The 17,389-nt window shown below is 35.3% G+C and overlaps 1 protein-coding gene across 1 annotated transcript; it reads right to left on the bottom strand.

Moving 5' to 3' along the window:
- Window positions 1-96: 96 nt before the first annotated feature.
- Window positions 97-14,646, bottom strand: LOC113545116 (phospholipase B1, membrane-associated). The gene is made up of 16 exons (XM_053237322.1): window positions 14,491-14,646; window positions 13,727-13,788; window positions 12,646-12,736; window positions 9,764-9,822; window positions 8,372-8,439; window positions 7,386-7,429; window positions 7,158-7,278; window positions 6,086-6,137; window positions 5,876-5,956; window positions 5,164-5,229; window positions 4,173-4,264; window positions 3,718-3,799; window positions 2,493-2,594; window positions 2,218-2,313; window positions 1,503-1,574; window positions 97-1,415 (listed from the first exon to the last, which is right to left on the bottom strand). The coding sequence occupies exons 1-16, from the start codon at window positions 14,543-14,545 to the stop codon at window positions 1,299-1,301; spliced, it is 1,260 nt and encodes a 419-aa protein (XP_053093297.1). The 5' UTR covers window positions 14,546-14,646; the 3' UTR covers window positions 97-1,298.
- Between the last annotated feature and the right edge of the window lie 2,743 nt (window positions 14,647-17,389).

Here is a 17,389-nt window from a genome sequence, read left to right as displayed (position 1 = left end):
TCAAGTCACCGACTTAAGCTGCTAACTCTGCAGCCCTATATTCATAGACTATGCACTGTACTTGGGTAACTGGATTTTTATAGCATAGTAACTTTTGAAAAGTGCATTTAAAAATCAGTGTGCATTCATTTATTAAAATAATGACATTACAAGTTCAAAATGATACACACACATAATATATACATGCCATTGCTGATGTATTTTTATTGAACATGTACATACAATTATGGATGTCTGTTTATTTGTCTGATCAGTCAATGATTAATTTACAGACTAATTTGTCACTCAGAGATTGTAAATATTAAAAAGAACAATTTAAAAAACCTAGCACTGATAATGAAAAATGAATGAGTATTATCTTTTGAAATGCAGTTCAAGTCAATGATAAGCCCTGAGTATGATAAGCTCCCACAAACCAAAGTACAGGAATACGACAAATACAGGGTGTGGCCCAGCATTATTGTTTATCTCACCTTGTCAATGCAACGTTCTGTCTTGAAGGAATCCCCATTTCCATTTCTTAATTTGTTATGTTATTTATTTGCTATTTAAATGTTTTACATTGCATCCATTATTTAATAAGATTTGTAGATTTACATGACCCTCAGAAGCAAGAGGGTTTCAGTCAACCTGGTTTTAGACTTCATAAGCAAGACTTAACCAATAGGCATTGCCATCTGATGTAATTTCCTTTTACGAAAGGCAAACTGTGCTTCAAATGGCATACCTTGTATGCATTTATGCGGGTGAGTAGTGTGATCACATGGGCAAACTCTACCAGATTTGCAGACACATTAGAAAATCCAGGGTTTAATTTTATTAAATATCCTCTAAAACACAGACACAAATTAGGAACTGGACAGTTTGGATTTTAATATTGGTGGATATTTTAGTAGACGCTGGTTTTTACATAGTCAATTACTCCATCTCTGCATGACAGCTGAAGTAACTTTGTTACTCTATTCAACAAATTAGTTGAATTAGGAAAATAACTCTTAGAAAATAATTCTTAGTAAATTTACTTAGTATAGTGTATTCCTACTGAAAAGTCTGCTCCAGTCATGGAGATTCCTTTTTAACACAAGATCATAAAGGCTTTGATTCTTAGCTCATCTGAGCGAGGCAAAATGCTAAATTCCTCCCGTCATGCCTCAAGTGGCCACTTGTGTAATGTAAGATATACCACAGGTTTTTATACCATATTACATACCATACCATATACAATCTATGGGTGATACAAACTCATGAATAGTTGACAAGGGTGTGGTAAAAACAGGAGTGAAGCCTGAGGAATACACTTAATGTATGTTGTTGTAGAAGGTAATGAGGCCTGTAAGGGTTAAAAGAGTCCAGATGACTTGCAGATGGTTTGCAGAGGACAGAACTTTGGGTCTGGTGTATATGTAAGGATGCTCCTATGAAGGAAATGCAGAAAACCATGAACATACTGCAGGTGGAGGTTTTGTGGTGAAGATCCAAAAGCACTGTTACTGTTACCCTACCTCTGACGGACAGATGAGTTCTACTGGCTCTGAAAAGGTCTCGATGAAAACTTTCTTATCGGGAGGTTGAAACTGTGAGAGATAAAGATTGAAAGTCAATTTTGGCCAGGCTATATTATGTAAGAAATAAACCACATGGGGCCACACTGTAATGGGGGGGGCGCACTGTTTTTGGAAAATACACAGTTTTACTGTTACCACCACTGGATTATTTTCATACAACAGCACATCACGAAGTGCTGTATTCCTCTTATACCACAGCAATTTGCCATCGACTCCAATTTTCATATTAATTAAAGTATGCCACGTTGTACTATTTATTAGTTTATAGCTACATTTAATAATGGGGAACATCTGTGAAACAAGTTAGTTCCTGTTATCAGTTACATTATAGTAGCTATAAACAGTCATTCCTTCACCGGCCTTTCATTTCTCTCACTCAATGTTAATAAGACAAAAGCCACAGAGCAACGGAAAAATCCTCTAAGGTTTACTGACTGTTACCGAAATGCTGAAACTGGAGACTCCTTCCACAAATGTTAAATAAACATTTCCTAACAGAAAACATCACTATATCAAGTGCATTAATATAAACTTGTGATTTGAATTATAGCCAAACATACTGTCAGAGCTGCTGTTATACATTACTCAACACCTTCTGACCAATTTCATGCTGTGGTATAAAAGTAGGTAATGTAGGACAGATGAAATTTACCATGTTGTTCCAGAGGCCCTTGGCCAGCTCCTCATGACCCTTTATGGCGAAATGGAAACAGTCTGGAGCGAAGTAACTAAAATCGATTTTGCCGTCCTGAAAGAAACCACAGAGAAACACATACATCAGAGGACTAATGTGCAAATTTGGAAACAGGACTAACAGCTGTTACACCATTAAATTATGATGACATGCTTTAATTGATTTGTTCCATCAGTTTCTGAGTACAGATTTTTATATTCAGGCTTAGTTATTATTTTTAAAGATTTACTCACAGCTAGTCTGGGTAGCTGGGCATGAGCTGCATATGGCTGCAGAACGACAGCAAAATCCTCTTTAAAGAAGCGATCGCTGTTCAGCAGCTCCTCCAGTCTCCTCTACCAAACCGCAACACACACAAACCAGCTGTTAACTGAACTGTGTGTTGCCCAAATTGCTCCTCACTCGAACCAGAGGCTTTCAGTGTCCCATTAAAGTGCACTTACTGCTATTTTAAAAACACACTGTCCCAATGGCATTCTCATGATGTCTCATTTCAGAGTCTTGGTTTGCCTTTGTAATAAAAACCTAATGTCTTGAGCTGAAAAACACTAAAGTGTGACTTTTGCGTTGATTTTCCACCAGAGCATGGATGCCATAATGTCCTGTTTTTATAGATAAGACTAAGAAAACACGGGCATGCTTTCACTGCAAAAAAAGATTTCTTAGCAAGTAAAAATATCATGAATCTATGCGAATTCAATTAATATTGCACTGTATTACATTTTTTAAAAAGATTATTAAGCCTATTTGCAAGCTTGAAATTGCCTGCAAATCTATTTTTGCTTCTGGCAGGTCATTTTGCTTATTTCAAGTGTTTATTTCTAGAAAGAAGCAAAATGTTCTGCCTTCTGCCTATAGAATAAGACATTAGTAAATATGTCTATAAATAGGATTAATGGTCTTCTATTTGTTATATTATAATTTCATAAGGAGAAATATCTGATAACGTTCTCTTTATTCAAGATTTCTTCCACTTGCTATCATTTTCTGCACTGTTCTTTGTGCTGTTTGTGTTATAGGGCACTGTGTTAAATAATTCTGTGCCTCAAAATGCATCAATTCTCAGACAAAACCAAAAAACAATTTGCTACATTTTGTCCACTGACAAAAATAAAAACCTTTCAATTCTGTTAACAAAAAAGTATAAGAAATAATAGTTATTTGGTGGAAAAAAATAGTAGTCGTATGCACCGAATTGACAACCATTTTATTATATACACAAAAAGGGTTACACAATACACAATCTGTAGATTTACAAGTACATCTAATTTCAGGGACAATTACACTTTATGGCAACAAATGTATAATATCCTCTAAGAAAATAGTGATTTTGTCACTTTGTCCATTTGTAATGCTTTTGCTGTCAACAAATTGTTTAATCATGTTAATTGTGATATAATTATTACAATATATTATATTAACTCAGACTTGAACAGGCTTGTGACAACTAATCCATACCTGGAATTCCAGATTTACTTCAGTCAGCTCTGCCAGTTCAGTGGAGTTCTCTTCAGGCAAGACCAAACATGAACAGAAACTCCTATAAAGTGAGAAGGACAGAGCAAGAGATAGATAGATAGATAGATAGATAGACAGATTCAAGCAAGAATAGGGGAAATGTGAGAAAAAAGAAGAGTTAGCGAAAGAAAACACAGAAGAAAAAGAGAGAATAGGGGAGATAGCAGGACAGAGAGAGAGAGAGAGAGAGAGAGAGAGAGAAAGACAGACAGACAGAAAGAGAAACAGTTATATATAGAGAGACAAAAGGAGGTTTAAAGAGAGTCAGATGAAAAATGAGAGGAGAGGAAAGATGGAGAAGTGAAAGTTTGAACGTGTGTGTGTGTATGTGTGTGTGAGTGTGAGTGTGTATGTGTGTGTGTGTGTGTGTGTGAGAGAGAGAGAGAAAGAAATACTTTTGGAGCTGGCAGGCAAGAGAGTTCTTCTGAACCTCCCTCAGAGGCTTCATAGTAAAAATCTGCACTACGTTCACGATCAGTCGAGGAACCTGGCAAACAAAAATATAATAAAAATATATTTATAAATGTTTTAATAAAACAATTGGGTTTACTGAATGATAACTTCAGCATTACAGGAAAATAAACAACAATGAATATTTAAAATAATAAACATGTAATAAGTGATATTTTGAGTTTAAACATTTTAAAAGACTGAATAATTCAATTTTAAAATAGTGCATTCTTCTGTAAAACACTGTTTCGAAAATATTGGCACCCCCACAATTACGAGAACGATTCCCAATAAGTAATAATTGGTGAAGTGAGAAGAAGAGCCCTGAGTCTCTTCCTGTATAATAGAATTAGAGACACTTAAAGCAACTTAGACCCTCCTTCATGCAAAACATTTCAAGATAGGTCATATTATTCAGTTACCTTCTTCAATTCAGAGCATAAGACTTCAAAAATTTGGAGACTGAGATGGTGGTTGCGCAATCATATCCGTTGATTTGGATGTAAGTTTGAAGTCATTATCTTGTTAAAAGAGTCGCCCATGGCTGAGTTGTAACCTCCTGACAGAGGCAACCAAGTTTTGGTCTAAAACATCCTGTTATTCAGTAGATTTCATGAAAGAGCCCCTGAACCACAAAACAGCCCTAAAGGGTTGTAAAAATGATCTATCGCAATGTTTTACAGTGGGCTCTCAGGTGCTTTTCCAGTCTACCTTTTTCACTAAACATGCAAATGGGCAAAAAGCTTGATGGGCAAAAAGCTTGATTTTGGTCTCATTTGAACACAACACAATATTTTAAATGTAACTTGAATGATGCTTGGTGAAGCTCAGGACCAGGAAGTATTCACAATTCACAAAAATACAGCAGCATGTAAATGGATGTCTTTTCATATGAAAAAAAAATAAAAAAATAGAAGTAAATACATAAAGAATTACCTCATTCATCATCATATCTAGGGAGGCTGTGAGGTACTTGATGAAGTTGTCAGGTGAAAACAATTTCTGCAGTGAAAAAAGCACATCTCAAACTGCAATATTCTGGGATTTTTGCTTTTTAATTAGTTCAATTCTTTCCCATGGTTTATTTAAAGTGACTTGTTTAAATGATTTGTGTATTACCCACATATAAGTATTTATCGACTTATCAGATTGAGTCATTTAACCTAATTTGGCTTGCATTTGAGCTCCCCTACACTTTGTTCTAATAAATATAGAACAAATAAATTAATTTCTGGTAACTTAAATAAATCAGGGGAATACTTTTCCACAAAACAAAAGCCAAAAACGAATTAATATCGTGACTTTGGGTGTATACATGATCTGATCCACACTTTAAAAATGTAAGACAATAAAAACACCACAAAGACAGTGAAAATGTTCAGGAAATAATAATTTTGTTAATAAAATTGCTATAATGTTTATTAAAAATGAATATGACCTTGAACTTGCCAATCATATTTGTTAATTAGTCATTTAAAGATTCTCTTTAAAACATGTAGCATATCTGAAGGGACATTTATGTGATATGTTATATCACTAAATCACTAAATACCATCAAAATGGTGTATTATCTCATCTCTAGGGTCAGTGATCATTTGTATATTCTTGATGCATATTAATAAGATCACATAAGATATTGCTGACTCACTTTGTCCTTGCAATAATCACAGATGTCATTCATCCCAATTAAAATAGTCACCAGCTTCCAGTCCTCTCTAAAGTTTAACCCCTGAATAAAAATAATGAAATACATTAAGATTAAAAACTCTATGAAAGCAGACTGCAGCAATTTTAATACTATAGACTTCAATGCATTTATATTCTGTATGAGGGTCAAAATGGCAGACTGAAATCTTACTGGATAGGTTTTGAAGGTGTCAATCATGTTCCTGGCCTGTTCAGAGAAATTCCTGTAAAACATAAGCAACTGAATAAATATTCATGTATATATTTGCATGTACATGACAAAGTATGACTTTCAATAGGTTATATTGATTAGATAAATTGAACATCTTAAACATCTTGTAGGTGCTTATGCGCGTGTGGGTTTTTCTGTGCGTATATTTTTCCCAAGGTCACATTAATTATACTCATCACATAGTTTTGCTTATCACATTATTTATGTTTATCACATTTATGCACAGAGTTCAGGAACACCGGAGTTATTTCACTCACTCATTCATTAATTAATTTTCAATAAGCACTTTATCCTGGTCCAGATTTGGTGCCTATCCCAGGAACACTGGATGCAAGGTTGGAATACATCCTAGATGGGTTACCTGTCCATCTCAGGGCAGTAAATACACACACACACACACACACGTTCACTCCTAGGGGCTAGTTAGAGTCACCAATTCACCTACTGACATGTTTTTGGAAGGTGGGAGAAAGCCACAGAAATACTTTTGCTTTTTTTCCTGATTATTATGGGATGGGGCTTTGATGAAGTTTTAATGCTTTGAGAGGGTCCATGTAGTTTTATTTTTATGTCCACATAGTATTTCAGCAAAATAGGCTGAAATTAACATAATTTTAATTACATCACAGTGTGGATTTTTTTTTATTTATTTTTTTTTTATTGTTATCGCTGTTTAAAAATGTATTAATTCATTTATTTATATGCAGTATAAGCTGGTTAACCAGATCACTCAATTAGAGACAGGATAAGCGTTTATTATTGAAAAGTTCACTGTTTCATATTAGGAGATATATCTATTATTGACATTAATAGATCTAATCTAGCTATGTGGATAAATTATCCTGTTACATTGCATGACTTACAATGTGTGCAAATTTTCTTCGTCTTCAAGTAGTACAAAAACTTGACATGAATAGTATGATGTTCTCACACCAACAATGATTCACTCACATGAGCACACTATTATTTAAATATAATTATTTATTATTGGAGTGTTGAACATTGTACTTACACTGTGTTGTGACCAGTGACGGCTAAATTAAAGCCGGTCTCATTAAGACTTGATGGACGATTGTTCAACGTCATCATAGGTGCCGGAAAAATCACATCCGGGTTAAAAAGTTTCACAATGTCTGATAGAAAGAAGAGGAGAGAGAGGAATCCAGATCGCAAGTGAGAAAGAGTGAGAGAAAGAGAGCAAGAGATAAATATGCTCTGAACCTGAGATAACTTATCTTACTTGCGAGAGTAATAACATCACGGTATGCTCCATGGCCCCCAATACTGCAAACAACAAGATAAAGTTCTGCCATCAATAAAGCTCACTGAATGAATTTGATAACATTTGATTACATCAGAAACACAAGCATTTAAACAGTTACTTCTCATTTTATTAGTACGATTATTGGGTTATTCAGTCAAACTACACCCTGTTAATCTAGTTGGTTGGCTACAGGATCTATTAATGGCATGCATTTAGAAGGTGAAAGTGCATTAGAGAGAGAGAGAGAGAGAGGGAGGGAGAGAGAGAGAGAGAGAGAGAGAGAGAGGGAGGTAAAGACAGACAGCTAACTTCCCCAGGTGAAATTGTATTGCATGTTTCTTTGCAATTGTTAAAGCCATAACATTACACTAAACAAAAAAATTTTTTGTAAAATTCACTCTGTATAAGTCAGAATGTATGGAATAATATTTAGGCCACTAGGATTTGGATATGAATGCTGTACATCAAAAAAGTTATACTTTATTTTGAAATTGTATATCAAGTATTAGCTTGAATTCAGGCAATTTATTCAAATTCAATTTTAAAATAATCAGATGTAGAGAGAGGAGGACACTCAATCATTTCTTGACTGCTGATTGGCTGAAATGGCAATGACAGAATCTATCTGTTTGTTTTTTCTAAAACGCTCTGACATAGCACTGTATAATAGCTGAATTTAAAAAGCTGATTAAACTACCAAAATGTAATTTTTGTACATTTGATTATTTTAGAATTTACTTTCAAGCAGAGTTCTGTCTTACTTAGAAATTTAAATTATGAAATACAAATATGAAATGCTACAATGCCTGATGTACAATTTCAAAATGAAGCATACAAATATAGCAAAATACAAATACAAGAATGCAAATACACAATCCAGTCCTACTGGCACCAAAATCATGATAAAGAAGTGAAGCTGATGTATGGTAAAACTGAACAGCCATGCTCAGAATATTCAGTACCTCCATGACAGCTGACGATACTCGACTGGCACTCCCAGGATTGTAGACGCGTTTGCACCAATGGCTGTCTGTTAAAAAGGCAGGACATTTTTTAAGGTCAAGTAAGTACCAGTAGTGAACCACAAGAGTGGGAGATGAGTTAATCTTTTCAGTTTCAAAAGTTTATTAGCATTCAACTGAAGTCTACAATACATATGTTTGTAGATTTTTCCTTCCTCTGGGTACAAACAAAGTGAATGTACCTTCCACGGTACAACAGTTGTGTTTAAGGTCAAATTATGTACATTAAATTATATTAAAAATACATTAAAACTCTTTTACATCCTCTGACTAAAGAGCAAAATACATAGATCTTTGAGGGCACCATCTCACTGATAAAAACAGCCTGATATGCATTTTACAGAGAGAGTAAACAGAAAAAGAGATTAAAATCCACTGACAGGTGAATAATGATACCCAAAGCTAATCTGCTATGAATGTTATGGCACTCAAAGCCAATCTGCTGTAAATAATATGTTTGGTGGCCTGGAAAAACAGTCAAATTTTGACATTTTCTACTATAGTTGTGAAAACTACAGGCTTTCCTGAACTGAAATATGTAATGTTCTAGCACTTTAGCAACTGTTTGCCACCAAAATTGAAAAGCCCTATGTTTGTAACCGAATCTACTTATAGATAAACAATACATCCACATTTTAAATACCAGTGTGGTTACAGTGGAAAATGAGTCTTTTATTTTACCACTTTGCTGTCATCTGCACAGAATGTGTAAATGTTCTTCTCTGTTCTGATGGTATTATTGCAGGAGCATCACAGACAATTTGATAACTTATTACAAATTAAATTGATTAGTTTCATTTCTCTATGGCACATAGCTATCCAAAAGAACTTTATCAAAGCCTGACATTGATTGATTGTATGAGAAAACCTCGGTTTTAGACATCTTTAGGCAGTGTGTCTGCATTAAGCTCTGTGTTTGCTCAACAGGCTCTTTAGACAAGGATATTTTTCAGGCACCAAGAAAAGGTTAATAAGTAGCCTAAATATTAATACATATTAATATTATACATAGAAATATTAATATTTCTACATTATTTTGGTGTGGAATTTTCATCATTTTTGGCTGTTTTCCAGCCAAAACAACATCCGGTGGGTTTTCCCCAGACCAACACACAAATTAAATTAAATACATTTAAATAAAGTAAATATTTTTTCCAAAGTAATAGGCTTGACTTATTGTTAGAAGAGTTATTCCAGCAGCATTTCCCAAAAAATACACCATATTTAATAGCTAGGGCAATCCATGAGACGTAAAAGCAATCTCTAATGCCCTATGTAGTGTACTTTGAGGGAATAGCCACCGAGCCATAATCTTTCCAAGCTGCTACTTACAGTCAGAGAGTCACCCAATGCTGCGATAACTTTAATGTCAGCTGCTTTCACCTTTTCCACTGCAACACAAACACACAGGTTAGCTTCACGAAACAATGATTAATATGATTGGTTTGGAAAAAGGCCATTAGCACAAGATTTTTGGTCAAACAAAGTAAGAACAGTGAGATTAATTGAAAGACTATGTCCTTATATTTGAGCTGTAACCTATTACATATTTAAAAAATGACAACTACAGGACAGCTCAGAGTTTAAAAATATAGATTAAAAAGATTAAATGGAAAAGATTAATGTTGGTCAGGATAGGTTAGTGAGACTCAGGTGTTATTTAAATTATGGTACACCACAGTGCTGTTGAATTCTCAAATTTGATTGATCAGAAGGTGTTGATTAATTTTCTATAACAGCGGCTCTGTCAGCAGTTCCGGCTGCAAGACAAATCACAGGTTTATAATAATGTGCTCATTCTATAGTATTTCACTTCATTTCATATAATAACAGATAATACACAGGAACTTACTGTATATGACAATAATTCACATGATTTACATCTAACAGTAAACATTTTTTTTACTTATGGCACAGGAAGCCCTCAGTAGAGAGCTATATGAGTGCTATATTGGTGGCATAGAGATCAGAATTGTATGACATTGGTAATGACACCAGTATTGGGTTATAAGTGTGTTATGATATCTCATTGGTAATGACACCAGTATTGGGTTATAAGTGTGTTATGATATCTCATTGGTAATGACACCAGTATTGGGTTATAAGTGTGTCATGATATCTCATTGGTAATGACACCAGTATTGGGTTATAAGTGTGTTATGATATCTCATTGGTAATTACACCATTATTGGGTTATAAGTGTATTATGATATCTCATTGGTAATGATACCAGTATTGGGTTATAAGTGTGTTATGATATCTCATTGGTAATGACACCAGTATTGGGTTATAAGTGTGTTATGATATCTCATTGGTAATGACACCAGTATTGGGTTATAAGTGTGTTATGATATCTCATTGGTAATGACACCATTATTGGGTTATAAGTATATTATGATATCTCATTGGTAATGATACCAGTATTGGGTTATAAGTGTGTTATGATATCTCACTGGTAATGATACCAGTATTGGGTTATAAGTGTGTTAAGATATCTCAGTCAGGTCAGTCTCAATCTGTAAGCGCTGTGTGCTACCTGAGGTGGGTACGGAGATCAGCCTTATCTAAGAAAGCAGATAAGTGTGTGGGACTGTGTCCAGTCTCTTCTCACGCAAAATCAGTAAGAATTGTAATGACTGAGCATAACCACAAGTCAAAACAATTTTCACAAACCACAAGTCAAAACAATTTCCACAAACCTTTGGCTATATAGTGTACTTTCCACCTTTGTTGGAAAGTACATTATATGGCCAAAGGTTTGTGGACACCTGACCATCACATCCATATGCGGTTCTTCTACAAACTGTTGCCTCAAAGTTGGAAGCACAGAATTGTCTTAAATGTCCTTGTGTGCTTTAGCATTACAGTTTCTCTTCACTGGAACTAAGAGACCTAACCTGTTCCAGCATGACAATGCTCTTGTGCACAAAACGAGCTCCATGAAGACATGGTTTGTTAAGGTTGGAGTGGAAGAACTCGAGTGTCCTGCACAGAGCCCTGACCTCAACCCCACTGAGCACCTTTGAGATGAACTGGAACACCGACTGCACCCCAGACCTCCTCACCAACATCAGTGCCTGATCTCACTAATGCTTTTGTGGCTGAATGAACACAAATCCCCACAGCCACGCCCCAAAATCTAGTGGAAAAGCCTTCCCAGAAAAGTGTTAATATGACAGTGAATGGGATGTTCAAAAAGCACATGAGTGTTATGGTCAGACATCCACAAACTTTTGGCCATACAGTGTATGTAAATAATTTTACTTTGTCACTATATCACTATATCACTAAGTATCATTTTAGGGACACAATTTCAGGGGCATACACCATGCATAATTGAACATTAATACTTGTACTCTTCAATCAAAAAACAAAAACTTAAAGAGTTCATAAATTGGGTGGAAATGTTTTACATTTGAAGAGCATGGTTTAGATTAAATTGTGTTACTGAGCCAAACAATGCCCTTTAGGTGAGTGTGTGATCATTTAAATATCATTTAAATAAGGGCAGTGGTAGCTCAGTGGTTAAGATGTTGGCCTACTGATCGTTGGACTACTGACCAATCCCCAGCACCGCCAAGCTGCCACTGCTGGGCCCTTGAGCAAGGCCCTTAACCCTCAACTGCTCAAGTTTTATAAATGAGATAAACGTAAGATGCTCTGGACAAGGGCGTCTGCTAAATGCCATAAATGTAAATGTAAATATGCTGTTTGCACAATGCTAAAATAAGATATCATTAATGTTCTGAAACATTAGCTTTGTCACTCCATGTCTTGGCTGATTGGCTACATTTTGAGAAAATGGCTGAACTGTTCCTTTAGCCTGGATTATTTGTAAATCATTATAAAAACGGGATGATGTGAAGGCTTACAAATTTGCAATAGTAAGACCATTTTGTATAATCAGATAAGCCTCAGTGAGAAAGACAGATATGGAGATCAGCTCTATCTCTGATAGATTAAAAAGAGCTGTAAGATAATAGAGATACAGGGTGGAGTCAAATCCTATTTCATGTAAATTCTAGGCTTCCTAACAAGCAAGAGCAATTCTATAGTTTTTTATATATCATTTTATATACATTTTTTTAAATTGCTAGATATATTTATAAAGTAAAAGCCGCAGCTCCTAAACCATACCTCTCAACTTAGTTGAAGTGTTAATCAACTTGTCTGAAATCTTATAGATGTTCTATTATTATAGAGCTCTGTGTTACCTGATGTGGGTACAGTGGGAGAAGGGCTCATGTCTGGACACTGGAATGGCGGATGCTGGAAATCCTGCTGCCGAACTTTATCTGGGTACTCCTGCAAGAGCAAAGTGCTTCAAAATACTCAATATAGTGTCTCAAATAATTCCTCAGTGATTCTTAAGCCATAGATCCATTTAACTATAAAAAAAATCTATTATCAATGATACAAATATTAGGCTCGTTATTTAAATGTGTACAATAATATCCTGGTGATGTGTCTGAGCCACGGAGCTTTTTTTCCTGAACTTTGTACTCATAGTCATTTTTTAATAAAGTTTATTGAAGTCATTCGATTCAAATTGGCATTACTTATAGGCAGACTTGGATTTGAGTTTGAATTAAATTCATTCAATTCAAGTGACCATTCAATTCATTCAAACAGGCTAATAACTATAAGAACTCAATAATTATAATAACTTTGTTAATGGTGGATTGTCATTTCCATGACTATAACAATTAATTTGAATTTTCTTCAAGGGTCCCAGGCATCCCGTGGTTCTACGTAAACATGTAACCTCATGACATCTCAAATTATTATTCAGTCATTTCAGGCTCTTCAAATTTTCTGAGAATAAATAAGGGTCCTTAGCTTCCTAAAAGGGTTTTACTTTAAGGAAATGTTTAGGTGTGGGGTTCAATATAGAGACAATATTTTTTGTAAGGTACTAAATAGAGTTTACTTATCTTAAAGCATATTATTCAGTGGCTAGTATTATTTATTCAGTAGCTATGGTAAAAGTAACCGTATGTAGTTAAAAGAGTGAGGAATGTTAGGCTGGAAATCACAGAGGGGTCCTGTGATAAAACCCTACAACAGAAAAGCATTCAGAAAAGCTTCTAAGAAGAACCACTTAGAAAGCTTATCCATCTAAAGAACCACTGAGGATCTTTTTTTTTTGAGTGCAGCTCAAAGCAAATCCACAAACTTGAAGAAGTTGTGTAATGCTTTTTTAGATATTGAAGCAGATTTCCTTACTTTAGTTGGTGCAAATATTAATAAAGATGCAGTGAACTGTTGTAATGGATGTAAACAAAGATTTCTTACCTGATAGAGTGCCTCCTCACTGAGATGCTTTATGTTCTCTTTATAATCCTCCCACCAGTTTCCTTTTAGATGAACAAGAATGTTATACAAAGCATGTACACTAAAAAAAAAACAGCAATAAAAATGCCACACACTGGTTTTATCAAGTGCGTATATTTTATAGATATACATGTTACAGGTACACAGTTATCGACTGCAGCCCTTCTGACCAGATATTATTTAGCTGATCGACCATTACGACCATTACAGCAGCTGTGTATGTTGTACAGCAGTGTTGCCATTTTTAAACACCTCAGTGTCACTGCTTATCTGAGAAACAGACCACCACGCAAAAATCCCCGGCTAACAGCAGTGCTGTGGTCAGAAACTGACACTGATGAAGGATAGCAGATGATTAACACACATATGCATGGAAAAAAGATGAGCTTTTTCTAACTATACATGTGAAGGGTGCACTAAGAAGGTAGGTGTCTTATAAAGTGGTCAATAAATGATCACGGGTACACCGGTACTAGTGTGTATGATACAGCTGTACTGGCACACACATACACACACACACACACAAAATATCATGCTACTATCATTTGTGTCAACTGATGCAAGCAGGGAAATTCCAAGAGAAACCAATCAATGTTATAAAATAAAATGAGCAAAATAAATAAAAATGAGCATTTATAAAATAAAATGAGCATTTAAAAAAAACAACAAGAAGATGTCACATAATAGATATCTATATGCTATCATTAGTTTTCTTTGTCACTCACCATTTACATGGCACAGAAGAACATATGCAGTTACAGCAAAGAGAAAAAGCTTCATGATTTCCAATCATCAATGACACATGAAGGAACCTGCACTGGGTTATGATTAGAGCTTAAATGCACTCTCAGAAAAAAGGCTGATCTGATATAAGCAATTATCAGCAACAGTTAGTTTTTATCTTAAAGACTCACCTGACTGATGACTATTGCAAAGTGCAATAACTTGACAATCATTAATGGTATCACGCATTAGTGTGAGGCGCAGGACGTATGCGAGTATACTCAGTGTATGTTTTTATTAGGGGTAATCCAGAAATCAGAGTGTGTTCCAGGCAGGGGTCAATATTAATCTCAGATAATCCATAATCAACAACATAAATGCAGGGTCTCAACCAGGAAGTCATAACAACAAACAAAGGAACTAGGGAAACATGGGTAACCACCCGTGCTCAGAAATGCACATTTCATTTACAATGATAGGACATAGACATAGGATGCTATATAAAGACGAACTAATAAATAAAGAAAAACTAAACACAAAACACCTGGACACAATCAGGAAGCACACAAATGACAGGAGAGGGGTGGAGACAAGACTCAAATTCAACACAAAATGCGTATGATCAATATAAAAGAAACAAAAACGCACTGCTCGACAAACTGGGGAGCGTTCTGTGCTTCCTGAGGGGAAAAATTTGTGAAATGTCAAGTTCAAGTAATGTAAGTTATAAAAGTTATACAAATATACATTTGTTATTTGCCTGTTTGCCTCGCACTTCCGAGGTTGGTCCAATTCCCACCTGCTCTCCCCGTGCTTCTGGGGCTTTCTCCGGGTACTGCGGTTTCCTCCCCCAGTCCAGAGACATGCATCACAGGCTGATTGGCATCTCTAAATTGTATGTTGTGTGTGTGTGTGATTGTGCCTTGTGATGCGATGGCACCCCATCTGCGAGTATCTCTTAGTCCCCTTGGATAGGCTCCCTGTGACCCTGTGTAGGATAAGCAGTACAGAAAATGGATGGAAGCAATATAACTTAATTTGTATAACTTGTAAATATACAAAAAGTTATATAAATAAACTTGAAACTTCAAGAGAAAGAAATAACTACTATAAGACAAAAAAGCAGCTTGTCTGTTGCAGAGAAACTGCAGAGTTCTCTGTCCTGAAGCCTCACTCGTGTCAGAAAACGTCAAGAAACAGATTTACCACTGACTGTTACAAAGCACTGACACTGGAGACTGCTTCCAAACATGCTTAATAAACATCTCATCACAGTATTAATAATTATACATGGTTTAATCTGTTTAAGTGGCGTGTCTGCCATACAAGTAACAACAAACGTTACTATAGAAATGTTAATATATAAGAATGAACTCTTTAATGTAAACCTGTAATTTGTCTCGCAACCAGAACAACTATAAAAGCTGCTGTTATAGAAAATTATTCAAAACCTTCTGACCAATCAGAATCAGGAATTTAACAACGCTGTGGTATAAATTCTGATTACAAACAGTCTGCTAACATTTTGTAGGTTGACATGACCCAGTGTTCCTAGTGGATCCTGCAGATCAGATGTACAAAAGTTATACAGATGATTATGTGAGCTATGTTGCTCGGAAAACCATGCGTGCACAAATACTCATATTTCCACATTAAGTATATTTCAGACCTAATTTTCCATCCTCTGACCAGAAAGAAGTGCAAGATGGCTGTATGGGAGAGATTTGGGGCAGGACTTTGACTAAGATTTTTACTGCCCCAATATTGATTTATATAAAAGGCAAGAAGGACTTACCTCTGGTACTATAATTTGATGAAAATATAAATAATACCATAGCATAATGATCACAGTAATAAACACGATGTAATAGAAATTCATATTGCTTTGTAGAGAAATACTTTAAATTCAAAATGGTAGAAATGTATTGTTTCCATCAATGCAGTTGTTAACTGCTGTGTGTATTCATTTAAATATTAAAGGAAATGAGTTCACTGTGTTAGTTTAGTTAGTGTATCATATCTCTGCCAGAAGAAATCTGAATATATTCTGAAATAATTTTCATGCCAAAACTGACAAACAAGGAGTTGTGAAAACTAAAGGTCAGGCCACACTAAGCCTTGTTTTAACTGACTCAATTAATTGACTTTAATTACATTTTATTTGTAGAGATTGTATCCCTAATGAGCAAGCCAAGAATGGTCAGGAAAATCTGTCCCATCCTCTGAAAAGAAATAAAATAAGTCTAAAAAGAAATAAAATAGTAATACAAAATAGGCTGTGCTTATTTCCCTTTTTCCCTGAAGCTATAGCATGACGTAAATAAAGCTGCATTTGTGAGTGGGAAGGCCCCTCAGGTAATCTAGGCCCCCCAGGTGGGTGAGGCCTAACCTCGAACTGCTCTTGCTTCATGATTGGTCACTAAGGAATCCTCTTTTTTGATGTATGGATACACATCTAATGCATAGTAGTCTCACCAGCCACTTTAATAGGAACACCTGTACCCCTGTAGGATTGTGGCCTTTTTATTGTCTTTACTATTGCACTACAGCTTACCTCCCTCACATTAGCACGTGTCGTATATTTCATATCATATTTGTGATATGTATCACAGTCCACATCACAGTGGATTTTATAACACTATCTGTACAGATGCACAGAATTTCACTGTACAGCGTAACTGCCTGTTTTACTCTGCATATAACAATAAACTCTTATTCATTGGATAATTGCATAAATAAGCAAGCATATTGGAATTCCTATTAAAGAGGCTAGTGATTGTATGTGTTTTTAGGGTTTGGGATTATTCTGTGTCAGTTATGCATTGAAAGAAAAACAGAATATCTTATGAAACTGCTGTAAGGGTGCAACAGGGTTTTTCTTCAGATTTGGGGAAAAAAAGG

This window comes from Pangasianodon hypophthalmus, chromosome 10 (assembly GCF_027358585.1).
Source record: "Pangasianodon hypophthalmus isolate fPanHyp1 chromosome 10, fPanHyp1.pri, whole genome shotgun sequence".
NCBI classification, from domain to species: Eukaryota; Metazoa; Chordata; class Actinopteri; order Siluriformes; family Pangasiidae; genus Pangasianodon; species Pangasianodon hypophthalmus.
This window is presented reverse-complemented; position numbering and strand designations above follow the sequence as displayed.